This window comes from Sphaerodactylus townsendi, linkage group LG05 (genome assembly GCF_021028975.2).
Source record: "Sphaerodactylus townsendi isolate TG3544 linkage group LG05, MPM_Stown_v2.3, whole genome shotgun sequence".
Classification (NCBI taxonomy): Eukaryota; Metazoa; Chordata; class Lepidosauria; order Squamata; family Sphaerodactylidae; genus Sphaerodactylus; species Sphaerodactylus townsendi.
The window spans coordinates 72,637,151-72,660,674 of NC_059429.1; the positions used below are offsets into that span (position 1 = coordinate 72,637,151).

Sequence of the window (23,524 nt, forward strand, 5' to 3'; positions counted from 1 at the left end):
TTCATTGTTGTCTTCTTATCCATATGTCTTCTTTGACTCCCATCTCATAAAAACATAAGAACATAAGAACAAGCCAGCTGGATCAGACCAAAGTCCATCTAGTCCAGCTCTCTGCTACTCGCAGTGGCCCACCAGGTGCCTTTGGGAGCTCTCACATGTAGGATGTGAACGCAATGGCCTTCTGCGGCTGTTGCTCCCGAGCACCTGGTATGTTAAGGCATTTGCAATCTCAGATCAAGGAGGATCAAGATTGGTAGCCATAAATCGACTTCTCCTCCATAAATCTGTCCAAGCCCCTTTAAAGCTATCCAGGTTAGTGGCCATCACCACCTCCTGTGGCAGCATATTCCAAACACCAATCACATGTTGCGTGAAGAAGTGTTTCCTTTTATTAGTTCTAATTCTTCCCCAGCATTTTCAATGTATGCCCCTGGTTCTAGTATTGTGAAAGAGAGAAAAATGTCTCTCTGTCCGGCAACTCTACCCATGCATAATTTTGTAGCTTTCAATCATATCCCCCCCTCAGCCGCCTCCTCCAAACTAAAAGGAGGTCCCAAGCGCTGCAGCCTCTCCTCATAGGGAAGGTGCTCCAGTCCCTCAATCATCCTTGTTGCCCTTCTCTGCACTTTTTTCTATCTCCCTCAATATCCTTTTTTGAGATCACGGCTGACCAGAGCGGGACACAATTACTCCAAGTCTGATGCTGCACCACTGCTATATAGGGGCATGACAATCTTTGCAGTTTTATTATCAATTCCTTTCCTAATGATCCCCAGCATAGAGTTTGCCTTTTTTTACAGCTGCCATGCATTGAGTTGACATTCCCATGGAACTGTCCACTAAGACGCCTAAATCCCTTTTCCTGGTCTGTGACTGATAGCACTGACCCCTGTAGCGTGTATGTGAAGTTTGGATTTTTTGCCCCTATGTGCATCACTTTACATTTTGTTACATTGAACTGCATTTGCCATTTCTGAGCCCACTCACCTAATTTATCAAGGTCCGCTTGGAGCTCTTCGCAATCCTTTGTGGTTCTCACCACCCTACATAATTTGGTATCATCTGCAAACTTGGCCTGCGCTACCCACCCCTACTTCCAGGTCATTTATGAATAGGTTAAAGAGCACTGGTCCCAAAACGGATCCTTGGGGGACACCACTCCCGACATCTCTCCATTGTGAGAATTTCCCATTTACACCCACTCTTTGTTTCCTATTTCTCAACCAGTTTTTAATCCATAGGAGGACTTCCCCTCTTATTCCTTCATTGCTGAGTTTTCTTGTCAAAAGCCTTTTGGAAATCCAAGTAGACAATGTCCACCGGTTCACCCCTGTCCACATGCCTGTTTACACCCTCAAAGAACTCTAGTAAGTTTGTAAGACTGGATTTGCCTCTGCAAAAGCCATGCTGACTCTTTCTCAGCAGGTCTTGCTTTTCTACATGTTTTATAATTTTATCTTTAATGATAGATTTTACTAATTTACCAGGAACAGGTGTCAAACTGACTGGCCTGTAATTTCCCAGGTCCCCCCTAGATCCTTTCTTTAAAGATTGGTGTGACATCTCCTTCATCCAATTCTCATAACTTGTCCATATCTTCATTATTTCATTCTGTTTTTCTTGCCATGTTTTATTCTTTGATAATATTTCAAAAATGTCTAATGTCACTTGTTCCCATATATATTCCAACCATTTCTGAATCATCCATTTTTTCTTATCTTTCCATCCAAACGCTTTCACTGCTTTTATTGCTCTAATCAACGTTTTATACATATTTCTATATTGTATATCTATTTTTTCATCATCAATTATTTCCATAAATAATAGATCATTTCTTATTTCCACTTTATTTTTAGTTGGTGCATCATTTGAACTTTTAATGTTGTAGATGTGTTGGAAGCACATAAACTTTTCACAGCTGATTAATCTGTCATGTATGCTAGAAACAAAAGTGTGAATGAACTGGCTTCTGACACCTGCGGTATTGGATACAAGGGAAATTATTTTACTTGTTCTCTTTCTCAACCTTTGTTCAATCAAAGTATCAGAAGGGTCTTCATAATCCTTTGGCAATCCTAGCCTCTTTGTAAAGACTGTTATGGTATTGTGCCTGGCATGATAGTTTGCTGCATTCTGATTTCTTCTTTGGTGATATTGCCTGTTGAAAGAAATCCTGGTGCTGTATTGCATTGCTAGCAACAGCAGTGGGAAGGAACTAGGACCCAAAGTTGTGAGACCCTTATTCCCCAGGACCTGTATCATTGGGCTTCCAATTCATTCTCCTCAGTCTGTTACTTGGGTATATCCATATAACCGATCTTTTCCAATATTTAATTTTCCTGCTTTTGAATATATATAACTGCCCTTCACAAAGTTACACAGGATACTGGTTTATCTAAGCCAGTACTGTATACTTTGTCTGGCAGTTCTTTTCAGTTTTTACCTGTTTTCACTTTTTCTACTCGAGAAGCAACATGTTGAACTTGAGACTCTTGTTTTGCATACAGAGCATATGTTCTACCATTGAACTGTGCCCCTCCCTTAATTCTCAAAGGTGCAAGCTACAAATGTAGAGACCCCCAGTATACTTATTCAGCCATAAGAGGAAGACAACACCCTTTATTATGCTGGATTTCTTGCTGGCTGGTTTAGAACTGCTTTGCAGAGTCCCTAGTACGGCACTAAATTCTGAATCCAGAGAACCCTGTTCTGATTCTTCCACAAGCATCTATTAAGATGCAGTGGTGAACTTATTCAGGCTATGGAAAGAAGAGAGAAGGAATTCAGGCACTGCCAGAAAGGCATTGGGATAAGTAAATGGTGGAGGCTGGCAGAAGCTTTCTTATTGTTCGAACAGTGAGCAGAAGCTTCTGGACACCCTGAAGGTGGTGCAGGGCTGTGAACTAGCACTAATGAAGTGTAGAAAGATTTAGCACCTACCTCCATACATAATAGCTGCATTCTTTATAGCATATTATAGCTTACTTGAACTCTAATCTCTTGACACAACTAGATATTTATGAGTCTAGGTTTTATGAATAATCTTAATACTTGCTAGAGAAATAAAATATGCCTTAAGATTTCTCCTCCACTCAGACTGATGTCTTAAGCATAGTATGCATTGTTTAAACTTAATGTGAAGTTACTTGGTTGGTTTCCTAAATTTTACTTTGCCACTTTTATTGTGAAACTTCGAAACGTTAACAAGCAAAATTTCTCTTCCAGCTCTTCCTCCAAAGCCCTCCAAACCAGTGACTCCAGTAAATACAAACAGCATAAAGGACAATTGTAGTTCTTCACTTCAGGATGCAGAATGGTATTGGGGAGACATTTCAAGGTAAATAATATTTATTTAGCAAGTAACATGTAACTCCTGTATCTTACTTACATGCATATTTTCGTTATACTTTGAGCAAAAAACCTTTCAGAACCATGAAATGCTCTGATTGTTACTAAATGGTAAAGACAAAATTAGTTAGATTTCAATAAAATAAAAGGAGTGGATAAAAGTTAATTTTTATACTAAATCAGATTTTTTACTTTTAAAGTGTGTCTAATGATCTGGTATGCAATCATGTTGAGAGCCAGTGTGGTGTAATGGTTAAGAGCTGGTGAATTCTAATCTGGAGAACCTGGTTTGATTCCCCACTCCTTCACCTGAGTGGCTGAGGCTTATCTGTTGAACCAGATGTGTTTCTGCACTCTTACATTCCTGCTGGGTGATCTTGGGTTAGTCACAGTTCTCCAGAACTCTCTCAGCCCCACCTACCTCACCAGGTGTCTATTGTGGGAAGGGAAAGGAGTTTGTAAGCCACCTTGAGTCTCCTTACAGGAGAGAAACGTAGGGTATAAATCCAAAACTCTTCTCTCTCTTCTCTTGAAGTCTCTGGGAATAATCTCTTAAAATTAAATCCATGAACCTCTCACAAATGCATTTAGTTAAAGCGTGAGTGACCCATAACTAATAAACGATATTTTGAAATCAAGCATTACAGATACAAAAATTAAGCCATCTATTATATTTGTTGTGCAAATTATGAATATTTACTCTTTGAACCGAGCATGGGAAGCTACTCCTGTCCAGTGATTAGCAGGCATTCCTTCTGGGAAAAAATATAAATGTCTGCAACTGTGCAGAGATCCAAACACCAGTCTTTAATATCATAACTGGTTTCTTGTTTCTAAACAGATAAAAATTTCTGTAGTTGACAGTTTGGATTGTGGAACTAGATAAAGGCTCAGTCACAAATAATTATATTTTAATTGTTCACACAGCAATTAGTACACTTTTCACCCCAGAAAATACATGAATCACAAAACTGGAAAATTAGTTTCAGCCATGATTTAAAGTAGACTAATATTTGTGGCTAGTTAACTCAGTGATGCAAAAACCAGTCTAAATAGCTTGTTCTTGATTCAGTTTGTAACGTGAATTGAATATTTGCATTCCAAATCATTCTCTTCCACTGTTTGTGTGTGTTAATGATCATACGTTCCTATAATGATCATACGATCATACGTGCACTACAAACGTAAATTTGTGTTTGGAAAGTACTTGTACTTTTCATTCCACCTCAGATGCTTCTTCAGTAATTGTCCAATAGAAATAATTTGCTAAAGTTTTGCTAACTTGCAGGATTATAATCCAGATAACTGAGATCAACACGAACCTAAACTGAAGGAATGTTTTGTGCGCAAAACAAAAAGATTGGAACAGATCCCTCTTCTTTGTGGTCTCTGTGTATCACACATGGGATCTCAAGCAGAGCCTCTAAAAGCTATAAAGCTTGGAGTGCCAGCCTCCTCCCTCACAACAACTGCTCATCACAGTTTAGACACAGTTTAGAAAAAAGTCTATTTGAAATGTAAACTTCAAGCAGCCATATTTAGAAAGTTCAAACCTATCTCAGGAAACACTGAAACTTCACCACAATTTATGTGTTTCAGAGATACAGTTTAAAGAGAAAATACAGTTATTTTAAAAGCAAGATGGAATGGTCTATTATACATCTTAGGAATTAATAGTGCTGTTGTGAATGAGGGTATGTTTTGTCATTACGTCATCTGCTTTACAACTTTTTATTGTTACAGGGAAGAAGTAAATGATAAACTACGAGATATGCCAGATGGAACATTCCTTGTGCGAGATGCATCAACAAAGAAGCAGGGAGACTATACTCTGACATTGCGGTAAATAATTAGGAATTTCCCTTTTTGGTCCTGCCCCAATTAGGGGTAGCATTTGCTAGTTGTAGGTATTGTTGTAGATTTGAATGATCGTATTCACACAAGCCACAGGTGAGGTCTCTGTAGTGCTAGAACTTGCTAAGAGTTTCTGACTTGGCCTTGACATGCCATATTAAGAGTGAGCATTAGCATTGCACTTCCAATCTACTTTCATAATTGTTTGCAAGTGGATTTTGTTATTCCGCACACTAAAATCCAGCTGCAAAGTGCATTGGAAGTGGATTGAAAGTGTATTATTCTGCATGTGCAGAAGGGGCCAATGTTCTGCATCAAAACAAACCAATTCTGAGAATAATTGGCTTTCTCTGTGTAAAGCAAGTTGCTATCCATTCTGGCAGGGTTCCAGACGAGGAAAGGGAATATGTTTTGCTTGCACCTTGTCAGTTTAAAACCAGCTCCTCATGGGAAGTAGGAGACAGTATCAAGCACAATGACCCTCCCCTACAGTGTTGGAGCTGCCTTGCCAACGGTGTCATGAAGTCTCAGGGATAGTTGATAATGTTTTTAATAGCACAACGCTTTCTGCAATTGCAGTGCTTTAGGGATAAATTGCAACATTCATATACACGAGAAAGTAAAAGGAAAACCCATTGGTATAGGGGCTAAATATGCTCCCTGTTCTTGATAACTCTAGTCGTTAAGAACTGTCATTCCATCTCCATCCTTGAGTCTGTGTCTTGGTTGCACAGCATATGAATGCATGTTGAAAGTATTAGATCATTATATAAAACAGGCTTTATATAAATAGGTTTTTCTATCATGTACCATTGAGAAAACTGATACTGTTGCAGTTACACAGCAGTTCATGCAAAAAATGTTTGATCTTCAAATTGGATGTTCAAGATACTTGTTTAGACAATACTTCATCCATACACCTCTACTTGAAAGAGATCCGGAGATAATTTATGGCTTGCACAGTCCCTTATTTGTTCTCACTTGTTCTGTACTTAAAAGTGCAAGACCCATAGATTTTAAAAAGTGTGGAAAATTTTCCCAATGTGTGTTCTTTCTAGAAGTGTTGGTTCTGCAAGCAAAGTATATTCTTGTGCAATTAAATCTGGAAATGCAATAAGTTTGTTCTTCTGTGTCATAAATGCAATATGCAATGTGATCTTGGGATTAGAAGACAATTTCATTATTATTTAGCATGAGATTCTGAGGAAACGTGAGGAATGTCAAGGTAACTGGATGACACGAATGTGCTAAAAGATGATAGATACCATCAGAAAAGAGTCATTCTTACTCTTCGTGAAAGAACTTCTAGTCAGATTAATGTACCTAGAGTAATGAGGAAACTACACGTAGAGTATAGTCTGATTGAAAATACAAAAAACAATATAGCTTCTCGATAGTACAGACTAATTGTGCAGCACTTTGGAGTTTTAGTGTAGTTAACGTGTTTTATATTTGTTGTATACACAGTTGCACGTATGATTAATGTAGTCTATTCTACCTCTCCCTTGCAGAAAGGGTGGCAACAATAAATTGATAAAAGTTTATCATCGGGATGGAAAATATGGTTTTTCTGATCCACTGACATTTAGTTCTGTTGTGGAGCTGATTAACCACTATCGCCATGAGTCTCTTGCTCAGTATAACCCTAAGCTGGATGTGAAGCTGATGTATCCTGTGTCCAGATACCAGCAGGTGAGAACCCCATTCAATTATTAAATGCAAGTCCTTTTATAGATTTTTAAACAATGTCTTGTTCTAGCGATTGTATATGAATATCTTCTTGTCTGAAGTGAAATGCTTTCAAGAAGACAACTGCTCAGAGAACCATAAACTTCTTTACCCCTTAACATTATTCTTATCACTAAAACACCAGTTTCATGATTCTGTGCAATGCAGAAAATGTGTAACTGCAGTATAAAGAAGGATCTTTACACAGTGGGGTGGGGGGGGGGGGTGCCAACAATTTACTGAAAACCTACTTTTTGTACAGTCTTCTAGACATAAGATAGGTAACTCCTGGCATGCATGCCCAACAGTAGCACATCAAACCATTTTTCTCAACGTTCAGAGCTAGTTCTCTGTCCTGAAGTCCAATGTTCTCCCATTTGCCAGCACATTTTCAGAAGTTGATGTGGGATGTGGTACATTTAGGCAAAAAATATTGACTATCAGTTTTCTAGTCTGTTTAACTTGTTGGAACAAGTTAGACTAAGTTTAAAAATATGTGCATTATCTGTAGCGTCTATGGAATACAAATATTTTCTTAGGAGAAGCATTATAGGATTGACAGGTTAACATACTCTGTAAAAGAAATCTTGCTGATACTGATATTGAGGTTAATGTTGGGCATCCAGTTGTAGATGCTAGTTTACACAAAGATTCAAATGTGATTCTCAAATATTTATGTATGTTTTCTGAGTAATTGTAGTCAGTGTTCAAAGTTGGATAAAAATTGTGTTGGCAGATGGATGTTCCCAGAGGAAACGAATAAGTATACAGGTAGGGAGGATTTGTTGTTCATTCTAAGAAGGTTAGCTTAATATGTACTGTTTCATGATGGTAGTTTTTCAGGCTGCTCAGTATCTTTGTTATTGTTGAAAAGTTTTCCTGTTTTCTTCTTTTGACATATGCAGGACCAGTTGGTAAAAGAAGATAATATTGATGCCGTGGGCAAAAAGCTGCAGGAATACCACACTCAATATCAAGAGAAAAGTAAAGAATATGACAGGTTATATGAAGAATATACCAGAACCTCACAGGTCAGTTGGTATTATATTTTGTTCCCAAGGTCATAAAGACCAGAATTGGGCATCTGGCACCAGACCTGCTTGCTTTCAACATACAAAGGAAGATGATGTCATAAAAACATAGCAGAGAATTCCTTTCTGTGTCCACTATTTTATTTGCTATATTTTACTGGAAACCTGGTTTCTTCAGTGTAAGAAGCTGGGAGAGGCACAGAAGAAAAACAGCTGGGAAAAGGGTTTAATCACAGGACTTGCCTGCCAATCATTTATCAAATTGTGCCGCCAGTTTGTACATTGGAAGTCAACGTAAGACTGGGAGTCATGTTTCTGTCACCAGATATATAGTTTGAGCAGACTTTTTGTTGGATGGCATCGTTATGGATTTCAGATATCAATCTGAATGTGCAGTTTTGGATGCTAGCACTTAAACCTTAAGCCTTGCACTTCAGAATAAGTTGTTCCGCACATCTAACTGCTTTTAGTGATATTGTTAAAGATACCTGCTGGCGCATAAAGGCAAAACATGCACTGTATATAATTGTGATGACTGGGACTAACTCCACTCAATTCTGCACACTCAATGTACTTAAATGGCTGCCTTGAGAGAAAAGCAAACCTAGTTAGCCCTCTGGCTGTTGTAGGCATAATGTTGTAGCTCCAATTTTACAATCTAGAATCAGAATCTCAAGCTGAAAGGGAATTTGGGATAAAACGCAGCATGCTGTTCAGACGTTTTGTGCTTCCAGTGATTAATAGTGGTGTCTGAAATTGATTTTTCTGTGCAGGAAATCCAGATGAAGAGAACAGCAATAGAAGCTTTTAATGAAACAATTAAAATATTTGAAGAGCAGTATCACACCCAAGAGCGGTATAGTAAAGAATACATTGAAAGATTTCGAAGAGAAGGGAATGAAAAAGAAATTGAACGGTAAGGTCTGCCCAGATTTCATACTTGTTGACCGTTCTGTTCCTGTATCATTACTGGACACCTCTGTAATTATACCTGCTGCCATCTAGCTCCAAAATAATATTTTTTCAAATAATATTTAGTGGTAATCAATTGTATCAATAGTGAATAATCAAGGCTATTGCAATGAAAGTAAAGTTTTAAAGCTCCCAAAGGCACCTGGTGGGCAGAGTGCTGGACTAGATGGACTCTGGTCTGATCCAGCAGGCTCTTTCTTATGTTCTTATGTTTCTATTCAATTTATGAATCACACAAAGAAACCTGACTGCACATTTTCTGATATTCTTTTGAATGAAGTTAGCAGTTCATCTCCTTATCAGATTCTGAATACAGCAGTTATTTACTAGTTTAAAGGATGTAACATGAGGTGCTACATTGTGTAGGATAATACAGTCTCAAGCAGGCTGAAGAGCTCCAGAAGGCTCCATCTCAAAAAGGAAAATATCTCAAACACTAGTGTGAAAGTTTACTGTACATTGTAATTCTAAATACAGTTAGTGGCAGTGGGCTTACAGAGGTGCCATTAATGGGGTGCTTAAAAGTGTGCCATCGATTACTGTAGAAGTCACCTAGCAGGTATTTTTCTTAGAAAGATCACAGCTAAAATATGAAAGTCCCTTCTTGTATAACCTTGTGTAGTGTTTGCACACTGATTCTCACTGCTAGATTTGAGATTGCAGAGGTTCAATTTTGATGAGAGAAAGTAGAACAAATTCATTCTTCCCACTTTTGGTAGATTTAGTTAGATGTCCAGTGAAGTATACTTCCACTAGCTATTCATTATTCAAAGGAAGGAGGCTTCCCTGGCAGCCTAATTAGAAGTGCAGCATTATGTGATCATATCTGCTTAATGAAGGAACACTGTTACCAAAGTCCACATGACCCATCTATATTGCAGCTGCAATATCTGGGTAGTCTGGACTATCCCTGATGCTCTGTTTGCTGCTGAATTCTCTTGTGCTGTATCATATACTTGTTTTCCATGGTGATTATTTTGCACTCATGGTTTAGTGTTGAAGTGGAGAAGTAAGAAGCTCACATATGGTTTTAGGTTGAAAGTCTTCTGAACAGGGAGTGTCCTGTGTTTACCGCAGTGCCTGTTGCACTAGTTGTGTAGTATTAGAATATGTGAACACTGTGCCCTTTCTTACAATAGCCTGATATTCTTGTGTGAAGTATGTAAAGTTGAAATATTTCTTACAGTATTATGATGAATTATGAAAAATTGAAATCACGTCTGGGTGAGATTCACGATAGCAAGCTGCGATTGGAACAAGATTTGAAGAAGCAAGCCTTAGACAACCGGGAAATTGATAAGAAAATGAACAGTATCAAACCTGATCTTATCCAACTGCGCAAAATCAGAGATCAGTACCTTGTGTAAGTAGGCATGGGCTGAGATGTTAATAGTTAGCTAAGAAGCCAACATTATATTTCTGCACTGTAAATGAGCTCTTCTTTAACTGCAACTTTAACTTCTATATTGACTGCAAGTATATTAATGGAGGGGAAGCGTAGCCCCTTGATGTGGAAGGACTTCAATGGATGGCTAGCCTTTTCAGCAATCATATAATAACTGCATGGCTTATTAATGTGATATAGAGCATGCTTGGTCTAGTGCAGTTCTGACTCCAGCAAAATATCCCCTTTATCTTTGAAGTGAACAATATCCTATCCTAAGTCCATGCTGTCTGATGATCAGATTCAGTGCAAATAATTAAACAAGACCTTTATGGGGCATATTGCCTTTCTAAAGCAGTGCTACAACTACCTGCCTGCTAAAATGCAACTGAAGTATTGCTGATCAGGAGGATGACAATATGCAACTCCTCTTGCTGTGCCCACATGTTGATGAGGGAGGGGGAGGCAATGTGTATGGAAGCTGTGCATCTTTTTCTATTTCAAGGTTGACCAGTAAGATTAGAATGCCAGGCAGCATGCTTGGAGAAGATGTGCCCTTAGGCATGTTCCTTTTTTAGCTCAGGTATTTTGTGGATATTTGAGCAACTTTTTTCCTAGCACTAATTAATTACATATGTTGTATCCAATTGGCAGCTGGCTTAATCACAAAGGAGTGAGGCAGAAGCGAATAAATGACTGGCTGGGAATCAAAAATGAAAATATTGATGAGTAAGTGTCCTACAACGGTTATGATTGTTTTAACACTATAAATGCCCAAACTGCATGGAGAAATTGCAACCCAAGAACCTATAATTCTGCATTAATGTATATGTCTGTTGTTCCAGAATGAACATGTTTACTTCTCTTTATCTGATGACCATGTCATAAAATTAATTTCTACATGCCTGTCCAAATAATATAGGCAGGGGTGGGAACATTTTGCTGAATTATTCAGGATAATTATCTATCTGTCACAGTAATAGTGTTGCATTGAAGGAATTAGTATCAGAAAAAGTATATAAATAGTTGTAATCAATGTTGTGTATGATACACTAGATAACATTTAAACAACAGTACCACAGAACTGCTAATAATCACTCCAAGCCTTGATCTGTATCTTAAATTAAATTATTTTCTATGTATGTCATTTTTTTTCTTGTCTTTCCTCCAAGGAGCTCATAGTCACACTGTTCTTCACTCCTCCATTTTATCCTCACATAAATCATGTGAGGTAGGTTATATTAAGCAGTAATGACTTGACTAAAGTCCAGTCCGGAACTTTAACCACTATGCTGTGCTGGTTCTTAACAGTGGCAGTGTTAACATGCTGCCATTGCATAAAGGCCTCTTCCATTGTTTAGTACAGATATGTTCTTGCATTAAGAAAATAATGTTTGTTTCCTTCTAGTACATATTTTACAAATGAGGAAGATGAAAATCTGCCACATTACGATGAAAAAACTTGGTTTGTTGGAGATATGAATCGTGTTCAAGCAGAAGATTTGCTTGGTGGGAAACCTGATGGATCATTCTTAATTCGTGAAAGTAGCAAGAAAGGCTGTTATGCCTGTTCTGTGGTGTAAGTTGTGATTATCTGAATTTCCTTGAAGATTAAACCTATGTGAAGTCACAGGCGTAAACCCTGTTAAACTTAATGAACCTTATTTCAGAATAAGAATATACAGGATTGAGTTGCATGGCTTGGTTAATTCTGTTGCATTGGTTTCTTCCAAAGATGTACTAATGTGCATGTTGTGGGAATTGAAGCGAATGTGGAGATAATAAAAAATAGACTGACATGTAGGGAGGATGAAGGAATTCCTAAATTGCCAATATGCTTGCTATTTTCCCACTGATATTAAAAGGGTTAAGCCATAAGGGGACAGTGGTTATCCTGCCATCCTCAATCCCCTCAATCCCATGCTATCCCCTCAATCCCATGATGCTTCAATATTGCATGATTCTTCAATATTGCATTGCTTATCATCTTCTAAGAAGTTGATCATTATGTTAAATGTTTTATTCTTTCCTTTACAGAGCTGATGGGGAAGTTAAACACTGTGTGATCTACAGCACTCCAAGAGGTTATGGGTTTGCAGAACCATACAATCTATATAGCTCCCTTAAAGAATTAGTCCTTCATTACCAGCATACCTCCCTCGTCCAACACAACGACTCCCTCAATGTCAGGCTCACTTCCCCTGTCTATGCACAGATGCCCTCACTCTGTAGATAAACTAGGAGGGAGAAATGTTGGTTATCTTGGATTTATTTTTTACAATTTTTATTAGAACCCAGAGGGCATTCTTTCTCCTTAGACTGCTTGTTTTGCACAAGAAGTGATTTGATGAATGTGAATTGGAGACTTCGCAGCAACAAAGTATCAGCTTTGGGATAGGTGCCCTGGTGCTACCTGAAGATCAGCTGTGTTTTTATATATGAAGACTCTCTTGTATTCCTCCAGGGAACAAGTAAACTCTCTAAAAATGCCCATACAAAAACCTAGGACAAAACCATGGAGAGGGACATTTTGCCAGGCATCGTCAGCGGAACGTCTACTTGGATTTTGATGTTCTGAGGTATTGCTAATGTCTTTCAGTCTTAAGCTCCAGGAAAATGGGGGAATAGTCTCTGCTACAGAAGCTTTTTTCCCCCTCCCTATTAATTTTAGCAGCTTTGCTGCAAGTTAGACAAACTTTCAAATGAGGGCTTATCTTGATGTAGCATGGGATTTTGGTGAAAGGAGACCAAAGGAATTACGGGGAGAGTTTCAGGTTCTTATTTAAAAGAAAAATCATCAAAGAAATATTGCTTTATATTTTACCAACAATAACAAAGTTTTGGTTTCAACAGCACTACAGGTCTTCATATTAAAGAAACCAAATTGAAGCCACCAAAACCCGCTCATTGCTGGACTGAGCACGTATGGGGAAAGATTGCATTTTGCAACTGCACACTTGCCAAAACTTGAAGAGGAAAAACAATAAAAGCTAAAACTTTATGTACTTCTCAAAACTCTAACCTGACCTGACATAACTGCACCATTTTCCCTTTGTTACTTTTTTAAAAACACGTTTTCTTTCTTCCAAGGATGTCAGATAATTTGTTTTTAAAAGACACTAAGCTTTGGAATGTAAACCAGAATGAAGCTGGCATTTGGCATGTTTGTGAGATGCTAAACAATGAAATATTCTATTTGAAAACATTTGTTTTTTTGGGAAAAAAGTGCAATGGGTTTTTTCTCAATGGCTTGCTAAACCAAAAATTAGGGGTGTAGTCTACATTCTATTGATACAAGCTACAAAGCTAGTGACACATTTGGATTTCATCCTACATTGTTAATTCCATTGCACTGGTTGTGTACTTGCCCTTAGAATTCATTGTGAGCCTATCATAAAAGCAGATAATTGGGCAGCTGAATTCAGTGAAACTTTACAAGATATGGAATGGTAGAATCTATCAGTACACCAACAGCTTTTCTTAATGTTCTGCCAGGTCAGATTCATCTGGATTATACATAGCATCAGTAAGAAATTGTAGCAAATAGAGAGAACTGGATATTCAAGACTGTGAGAACTTATGTGCTCCTAAAATTATGTATTTGACTTTTTTGTCACTGCGTTATGCCCTTGATTCTTTATTGCCATTTCTAAACATTATACTTGAGCTAGCACTCTTGTTAGGCAGCAAGGAAAAATAGATTCAGCATGAGGTCTTTCCTTTCTCTGTGTAGTATTTGAAGTGCATGCCAAGGAGTTGGGACATCTGGATCTTTTCTGGCTGCACCCCAACTTCAGTGCCACCTTGAACCCCCTGACTGTTAGACTATCATGTTTACACGAAGCAGAATGCACTATAAAGAAGCATTGAAGTATTATGCAGAATATGAAATTGCTGAACAGGAAAATGATAAATCTTGAGCACTAATCAGCAGCCAGAGAGGCCAAACTAGATTGCTTGATGTGTCCCAAAAGCACTTCTGTTTTGCACTAATCTACTGCCGCTTAAGCTAAGTGCTGGCTAACCAGCTGAAACATCATCTTCTAAAAATGGAATGATGGTTGCCTCTCTCCCCTCCCCCCCAGCTTCCCTGTAGTCATTTTAAATTGGTGAGATAATAATGACTTAATGTTGCCCTTCAACCTCCACCCCTTCCCCATCACCAGCAATATACTTTTTTTTAAAGCATAGCTCTGGATTCCTCTAGTCTTCAGAGAGAAATTCTGTCCCTTCTTGCTTGCACATTCTAACTAAGTACCTACATGTTGCCAAACACTCCTCGACATACAATCCAGCCTAGGTTACAGATTATTTCCCGACTCTCAGAAGAGACTTTGGTGGGATTTTGCCATCTATGATAAATCTTGAATTTTGCTAGGGGAATTGGAACCAATCCATTAAATGAAGTAATTGACAATATAGGAACAATATTAGAGACAACCTGCAGCATTAATCTGTGTTAACTCATGTAAAGTTTCTGGATTCTATTTTTGGTTTGACCACATGCTTGTTTTTACATTTCTTCTATTAATATAGTGATCTTCTGTTACATCAATCTATCCCAAAAAGTCATTTTGCAGTTCCCATTAAATTCTACATGTTCTAACACATTTTGATCAGGACTACATGTAAACTACGCCTAGATATCTGATATCCTTTAGCTTGCCTCTTTGGTTTTGATCACATAAATGTGTACTGGCTGCTGGTGTTGCCTATCTGGTTTTCATTTGCCTTCACCTTAGACTTAAAAAAAAACCCATGACCAGCAAAATAAATGATTGGAAGCCAGCTGAAATATGTAGCAAGTATGTTCTATAACATTCCTCATCCAGCATCCATCAACTTTTCTTCTGCTTTGGCCCATAGTCATTGTTGCATGAGTGAAATGTAACTGACATCAGGTGGCAGCATTCCTAATTCTTACCTTTGTTCAGTAGCATAGTCTGTTCTGTTTATGAGCTCAAACAAAGGCATAAGAGAAAAATGGCAGAAGTTAAGTATTTGAATGTGTTTGGCCTAAGTGCAGAAAAGTTTTATGCGGCCTTTTTAAGAAAAGGCCAATGTAATAGGCTTGTTTCAGTAGAATATGCTTTTTTTACTTGATAGCAGTTGGATTGGTATTGATCTCAGTGACCCACTTACATAGACTTTTTTTTTGCACAGTGTTAAGCAGTACACAGGGTGAGGAGAAATAGTGTTTTCTAATATTCAGTTTATCTGAAGTGTATTTGCAGGGACTAGGGATAATTCAGTATTTTATTTCCTCAGAAGTAGGAAACTTCATCTCTTTCTGGAGTTACAATAATATTTGTGATGCACAACAGATTAGCCAAGAATGAAAAGTAATTGAACTGCCAGTACTTCTGCTGAATAGTTTCTTGCCAATCACACTCCTTAAGAACAAATATACATGTTAAAGAAGTTTCAGGAAGATCAGTTTAATACTGTGATTGAAGGCACAGCATGTTTCCCCTCCGCACCCATGTTGTACAAAGCAGAATCTGAACCTACTGCTCAGCAGAACAAGAATAAATATGCATCAGTGGGTTCCCTTATCATTTAATCCTATGAGCCAGTGAGCTATTGTAGAGAGGAACCATTGCCTATGTACATGATAGAGCTTCTCTTCTGCCTAACAGCAGCTTCTTCCACTGAATCAGAAACCGCTTCTGAGAACTTTAAAAGGGGATTGGCCAAGCGCTGAGAGACTGCTGTTAGAGAAGAGAAAAGCTGGTATGTATGTCATGCTTATCATGCAGACCTCAAGACGGTGGCTTAAAATATTGGCTTCCTTACCAAACTTAAATTTACAACTCCCCCTCCCCCAACCAAATCCAGCTACAAAGAATTAGCATTGCAGAATCATTCCAGTCAATCCAATATTTTTTCATTGAAGTTTTAAAATAACTGGGCATACATGAGAGCACCCACAAATGCCAACATACACATGCCCCAGGTAAAGAAACTGGAACGATGAATTGGCTTTCTTTAAGGGCAGGCAGACTGTGGAAGCAATGTTGGCCTCATTCAGTGCTATGTCAAGGGTGTCTTGGTTCTGCGATTATACTGTCACTTGTTCTCTGTACAGAAACCATGACAATATGTCCAGTGACGTAATGTTGTGGCTAGTAAGTTTCCTGTTTTGCTATCATATTTCCATATCTACAAAAGCCCTTTTTGTTACTTGAACAATTTTTGTTCTGTTTGAATGTGCACACTAATGGAGAATAAAAATCAGAAGTGTTAGTATCATACGTATGCATACATAAAGCAGAACTTTTTTGTGAAAGGAAGTTACAGTGCAGTTTTGAGAACACACTATAGTCTGTTTGCAAGATTCTTTTAAATATTCTAATTTTGATTTTTATTGTACCAATTTTTTGTTAAAATGAATTTATAAATATCTTCACTATGGCTAGTGAAATTTCAGTAGGCTAAACATCCATGGATGGGGGGGCGGGGGTTAGTTGCTGCTTGCTCATGGAGACATTTTCAGTTTAAGCAAAAAGATTTTCAATTTTGATTTCCTGAATCTCTTCATTTGGAAAAAATAATATTGCTAAAACATGTTCTAAGGCATGTTTCGGGTAGGAGGCAAAATTAAAATTTAAAATGTGGACATTAGTGACTTGTACCCTGGGGGAGCATTATATTGGCTGAGTTCTCACTGCCAGATGGAGTTCCCTGCTGCTGTTGCTGCTGCTGCTGCTCCTGGCTGTCACCACCTCCCCACTTACTCTCCCCTTTTGGACCTTCCTACTCAAGAGTCTTGGAGACATTTAGGTGTTCCCCACCTCCCATCACAGCCTCAAATGAGTCATCCGTCTTACCATGAGTTGAGAGCACTTTCTGTTACCAAAGCAACAGGGACGATTCTCCCTGTCTTGTCCAAATGGGCAGCAACCTGGGGCCATAAACACCATACAAGCAAATCAATTCTTGTCACCATGCATCTGTTGCTATTGCATCTGGGGCAGTGCTTTCTGCTCTACCCCTTTGTTATTGACTGTACTACTGCAGTCAGGTTAAAATATCTTGGCCAAGCCAGCCACTGCCTCCTGGCCTCAGTCGCATACATTCTCTACTTGCTGTTATCCCATGGTACACCAGGTAGGAGGAAGCAGCTGATGGCAAGGAAGTAGCAGCAGCCACCCCATTTATTCATGTCATGGTGGGGTGGGTATACTCAATTGGGGGGGGGGCAGTACGGGTATCTTGCAGGGGTCTGCAACTTGCGGCTCTCCAGATGTTCATGGTCTACAATTCCCATCAGCCCCTGCCAGCATGGCCAATTGGCCATGTTGGCAGGGGCTGATGGGATTTGTAGTCCATGAACATCTGGAGAGCCGCAAGTTGCAGACCCCTGTGCTAGAGTGACTTCTAGAAACTTTGAATTGGTACGGTATGAGCCCTATGACACAATTCAGCTACTGTATGGAGCATACCACCATGAGAGGCAGTTTTATGTGTATCTGTTTGCCAAGTGGATTAGATCTTACCCTATGGTTTGTTTCCCATGTTGTCACAAGCCACTAGAAGGAATGTTTGGTATAGGTGGGAAGGCAGTATATACAATACACTGTGGCAGTTGTGTCATGCAAAGCTACCTTGAAGTTTACATACAGAATGTCCCTTTCTAACTTGAAAGAAATGTACAAGCAAATGTCCTTTTTAGACCCACTTCGTCAAAGACAGAAAAGTCCTAGTGAAGCTCAGCAAAAAAAAGGTTTGGGAAGTAGCACTGTGCTAATGACTTTGGTAGGAATAGGCTTTGGCTGAATACTAACAGACAAAAGACAGCCAGAGTTTTGAAAATCTGATCTGCAGGCAGAAAAAATTAGAAGGGAGGAAACTCTTAGAAAACATTTGTGCCTATTTTGTTCTAAAAAGCATGTGGTCTAATTTTTGGTCTAATTGGTCTAATTTTTTTAGACAGTAAAATGTTTAAAGCACTGGCATCCTGGGCTGGCTCCATAGTTTTAATGCAGACTTTCTAGTTGTCACCATCCTTCAGAGGTAGAGCAGATATTTCTGTTCGCTTGGAATTTAACTTGAAGAGTTTTATGCAGTGAATGGCACAGATGTATCTCTGGGGTTGATCAGAGAACTAGTCTCACTGATTCAGTGAACATCGTGTATAGTAGAGGCTCTTGTTTGAAGTACACTCTGGTATTTCACACTGCTTGATATCATGTCATGCCTATATCCATGGCAGCATTGCACTTTCCTCAATCAGCACCTCACGTCACTTTTAAAGAAGCATGAAAAGAAAAGGCAAGCAGTAGTTTGCAGTACCCATAAGGAAAGAGCTATCAAAACATTTTTTTCAGGGGTTTCTGTGCCCTCTATCCCACTTCATTATAGGTCTCTTGCTTTCCATGAAGTTGAGCCCTCCCTTATGCCAGCCAGCTGTGCAAATAAATCTGTGTGTTGTCTTTTGAAGTGCAGAGTGTTAGGTGTTCGGGTGACTGACCATGAAGAAATTAGACTGAATCTGTTAATAATTTTGTAAGTTTTGCCAGTTTACAGCACCTGGAGATTGTACTGCTCTGCAACCTTTCTGTGTGTGTATGTGTGTATATGTACTGTATGTATATAGATCTATGAAAAAATAATTCACATGCACATGTATATGCATTAGCCATAAGTGGCACTGCCCCCTGAAAGTCCAAATTCACAATTTGCACTTGTTCTACATGCCCTACAGTTTAAAAGCTAGGATTGTTCCCCCCAACACTCATCTTGCTCAAAAATGAGGGGTTCATCACTTGATGTGCTTTTAAAATTCTTTTTTAGCTTTTTACATATTTTTCCATTATAAAGTGTTAGTTTATTTTAAACTAAGTTGTTACTTTTTTTGAGAAGCCAATTTTTCTTTGAGATACAGTAGGTGCAGTTTTTTCCAACAAGTGAACCCCCCTCCCCCCCAATAGAAGTAACGTGCAAAGGAGAGGAGTAGAATTAATCACTGTGTCTGGACTCATTTTTATATATATATAATATTTGTATCCATGTAAGAATGAGTGGGCTGCCTCATTTATATTGAGGCATGCCAAGACTGTGCACTCCTTTGTACATCCCACACATGTACTTCACATTCTTGAAATCCATTTTGGTTTTCCTTTTAAGGGATGCTATTTGTCAAAGATTTGCTTCTCAAGAAGCAATGGGATTGTTTTGTTCTTTTAATATGAATTCCAGCATGTAACTTTGGTAGTCTTGTTGGTATGTAAAACCTGTTCTGTCATTTCATGGTGTAGTCAGATTCATGTAGTTTAACTTTTAAAAAGAAACTGCTTCATGAGACAAACAGTTATGTTAGTCATATTGTAGTTTGTTTCTAGATGAGTAATGCAACATTGTACTTGTCACCATATGTGCTATGATCTTACTGTATGTTTCTGTTTTTTAAAATAGATGGTTGAGCTTTGGAATCCCAGACACTAAGCATTCTGGCCTACTTTGCTTTAGAATAAAAATGCAATAAAAGATTGCAATAAAGCACATTTACATGTAATGTTTTAAAAGGATGTATGGACAGCTGTTTCTAATAAATCCAGAAATGCATCATTGTCGGTATGGTGTGGTGACAAAAATGTGTGGTCTGCTTAAAAACTATGAAATTATTTTATTCAGGGTCAATTTCAAGAAAAATATGTTACTTCAACTGCCAAAAAACTGTTGAATTTCTAAAACAGTATTTTTTAGTACCAAAGCCATTGTTGTATTAAAGTCCCAGTTGGCAAGCTGGGTCGCCCAGAGGATGAAATGCAAAATTCTAGGTGAATTCTTATTTCAGTTACTACTGCTGTGTTTTAGGGGATGGTTGTTCAAGGTTAGAACTGAGACATTTCTATAGAAGATTGCCTGGTGAACCAAATTGTGAAACACGTAGTGAACAAACTGTCCCCCTTGCACCTTGTTCTCCTTTGTCTTCTCCTGCTGAGGCACATAGTGTCATTGTTGTATCTCACAGCTGTAATTCCAACAGTGCTGGTCTTCAGAAAAACCACACTGAATTTTAGAGCTCTGGAAATATTCTGAACTCAACAATTAATTGGAAATTTTGAATGTATCTTAATCAAATTTTTGTAATTCTGAATATTTAGCATAATTCCAGATACCTGGAATCTCATTGGTACCAATACAATGCAGGCTAGGCTGCCCAGGACAGGAGAGTAAAGCAAATACTGGTGACATTGTCCCATAATTAGTATTGCCTGGGGTGATAGCAAGGCTATCCTTGTGTTCCTCTCTACACGGTGGAATCCTGAAGCAGCCACAGACAGCCCTACTTAGACTGGTCTTTTCTAGTTGAAAGGTGGGCATATTTGCTTTATAATTTCCTTGCTCTCCTTTAACTGCTTGCTGTTTAATGCTCTGCACACTGAAACAGTTCTCCCTTTGTGTATATTTGATTGCTGCTCTACCCCTTAGTCTATATAAATATTTGATAAGATTTAGGACTGACATATATTGCTAGGATTCTCTGCGTTGGATTAAGCAGCATACTCTACAATCTCTACTTATAAAACAGGACATGTCAGGCTTCAGCTTCTCCCCTGTCCCTTCTTCCAACTGCTGCTATATTCTGTTCCACTGCCATGCCCAATGCTTTCTAAATGCCCAGATTGAAGTCATTGCCACGTCTGCACACAGCTGTCTGACAACGGTGGCTGTTGCTGTGTTCTTGCCAGACAGTTCTTTAGTGTTTGCAAAACACTTCAAGGGGGTATGGGGCACCTTTTATCAGAGATTTTCTTTGATTTTAATTGGAAACAGCCATGTGACTTTAATGGAAGTACAACTACTTGAAGATTCTGGTATTTTTGAGCTGCAGTTCCAAATGTTGGTGCAGGTGTACATCCCTGCTAATCTTAGACCTATCACCACCCTTGAAGCAAATATAGGTTCCCTCTATGCTCAAGAAGTCATCACAAACACTGTCAGCCACATAAGGGTTTCCCCTCAGTTGAGGCTGCACTACATAATGCATGGAACAAATATCAAATGTTGGTGTTGTGAACAAAGTTCTAGATATGCATCTTTCTCACAGCTGCCTGTAGTAACAATATAATGTTGGACCCTGCAGTATGGTAGATTATGAAATACGAAAGGATCTTGACTCTGGAACAGCAGTTGAGTTGCTTCTGAAGAGTATCTGCTGTGATTTGGGGCTAAATTCTTGTTACAAAATACAGTTTGGACTTTTTTTTCTTTTATGGTTAGTCAGCACTTTCTGCAGTGTCCATGGGGTATTTATTCATAACAGTTATGTGATACTTTTTGTTAAACATTGCATGGATGGGTCTTCAACAAAACTCACTGGAAAGGACCTATGTGTTCAGGTTTTCATGTGTATTGTTTTCCCAGTCTGGTTTGCTCACTTCTCACTGAGTGCAAGTGTAAGTAGGCATTACCAATGCAGTGCTGTGGTAGTACTTGATAACATTTATTGCACATAACCAAAGGGCATTACAATAAACCAAAGAACATAACCAATTGTTTAAAAAATCTTACTGAGTTAATAAAACCCTTCAGATGTAACTTCAGCTCAGTTGTAGTGTTGGACTAGAGCTTGTGTGGCCTGCTTTCAGCTGTGAAATGAACTTGGTGACCTTGGACCAGGTTCTTAGCCTGACCTACCTCCAAGGTTTGTTGTGAGGATAGGATGGGGGAGTCGTGTATGCTTTGGAAGACAGGCAGGATAAAAATCGTATGGTTGACATTATTAAACAATGTATATCATAAATGCAATTGGGTGTTTCAGTTGGTGTGGATTCTCTTTTACTTGAGTATACAGCTGATGGCATAAATTCCGTTTAAAAAGATTAAACTAATTTCTGCTTCCCTAGTCTATACAGGCGAATGGCTTCACATATCATTCACATGTTAACAAAATGTACACAGGCTGACATTTCTTATGTGTATGCAGTACCCCCCCCCCCCCATTTGATCCTCACAAAATCTGATGGGCTAGATTAAGCTGAAATTACAGGAACTGGCCCAAGGTCAGCAAATGAGTTTCAGGGGACAGTGGGAATTTGAACCTGGGACTTTCAAGTCCTGAGTTAACTATTGCATCCAGTAGCATTTGATCTGTTTTCTGTCCTTGAGCCTGTCAACCTTAGGCATAGTTCAACTGACCACCCTTAATCCTGTTAAGAAGATGTGGTCTGCTCGTTACCGGTATATACTGGGATATAAATTTATGTACCCTGTTTAATAGGTCTGGGGCATAGAGCATCCCTTAACTAGCTTGATGTGACTAGGTCAGTTTTACAAGTAAAGCAAGAAAAAAGCCAGTATCTGTGCTTGACATCAGCTAGTCTTTTAACAAAATTAAATCTCTATTGTGCATTAGACACAGTTATACTTTGCTGCACTTGCAGGTGAACTGAAGAGAAGAGTATATTGAGTCAGAACCTGAAGGGAAGATACCTCCAAACTGCATTATATCTGGTATACAAAAACAAACAAATTATGCATGGGAAGAAAAGTCGAAGTAACTATTTAAATAATTCATGCAGAAGGTAGTCTGTCCAATTGAATAAATTGTTTCAATCATTTATTTTAATTTTGGACTTTAGAATTTGGAATAATCTCTACCCCTGATCACTACACATATGTGAAAGGATGCTATTGCTTCACCTGTCCATTTGGGTTAAGTTTCTGATATGGGACTGATAGTGAAGTTTTCCTTCCTGCTCATATTGGCCCTTTCCCCACTTACCATTTGCGCTGAGGGGACGCGAGAGCAGCAGAGTCGGGGCAGCTGCGTTGTTGCCGCCCGGACTCGTGGGGAGCGCCGCAGGACCCCACACTATTTGGGGAGAGTAGCGCGCAGCAAACGGTAAGTGGGGAAGGGGCCATTGTTAGAGCAGAAATCAAAAACATTTGCATGCTAAGCCATTCAACATCACATGGGAAGTTACTTGAAACCATAAAATTCCCTCTGGCCCCAGTACTTTTTTATATTACCTTTTAAGAAACACACACACACACACGCACACAATAAAATGCCATAGATACAATGTAATAGAAATTTTTCTTTTTTATTAGTTATTCAGCAAATGCCATTTTATCCCATCTCTCTCCCTTCCTGTGCTTCTGCCATGTGTTAGTAAACATCTGATCAGGAGTTATTCAAGGTCTTTTATTTGTGAAAAGATTCTGGTCTTTCTTGGCAGTTTTGTCAACATGGAAC

At 38.7% G+C, this 23,524-nt stretch overlaps 1 protein-coding gene across 1 annotated transcript in view; it reads left to right on the forward strand.

Annotated features, from left to right (window-relative positions):
* The window catches only part of PIK3R3 (phosphoinositide-3-kinase regulatory subunit 3), a 54,669-nt gene extending 34,777 nt beyond the window's left edge, over positions 1-19,892 (forward strand). The window contains exons 2-10 of the mRNA XM_048497737.1: positions 3,226-3,337; positions 5,092-5,190; positions 6,714-6,894; positions 7,836-7,961; positions 8,735-8,877; positions 10,120-10,296; positions 10,972-11,046; positions 11,726-11,896; positions 12,355-19,892. Of these exons, the coding sequence (XP_048353694.1) occupies positions 3,226-3,337; positions 5,092-5,190; positions 6,714-6,894; positions 7,836-7,961; positions 8,735-8,877; positions 10,120-10,296; positions 10,972-11,046; positions 11,726-11,896; positions 12,355-12,553 (1,283 nt within the window). The 3' untranslated portion in view covers positions 12,554-19,892. The remainder of the gene's footprint in view (positions 1-3,225; positions 3,338-5,091; positions 5,191-6,713; positions 6,895-7,835; positions 7,962-8,734; positions 8,878-10,119; positions 10,297-10,971; positions 11,047-11,725; positions 11,897-12,354) is intronic.
* Positions 19,893-23,524: the final 3,632 nt, after the last annotated feature.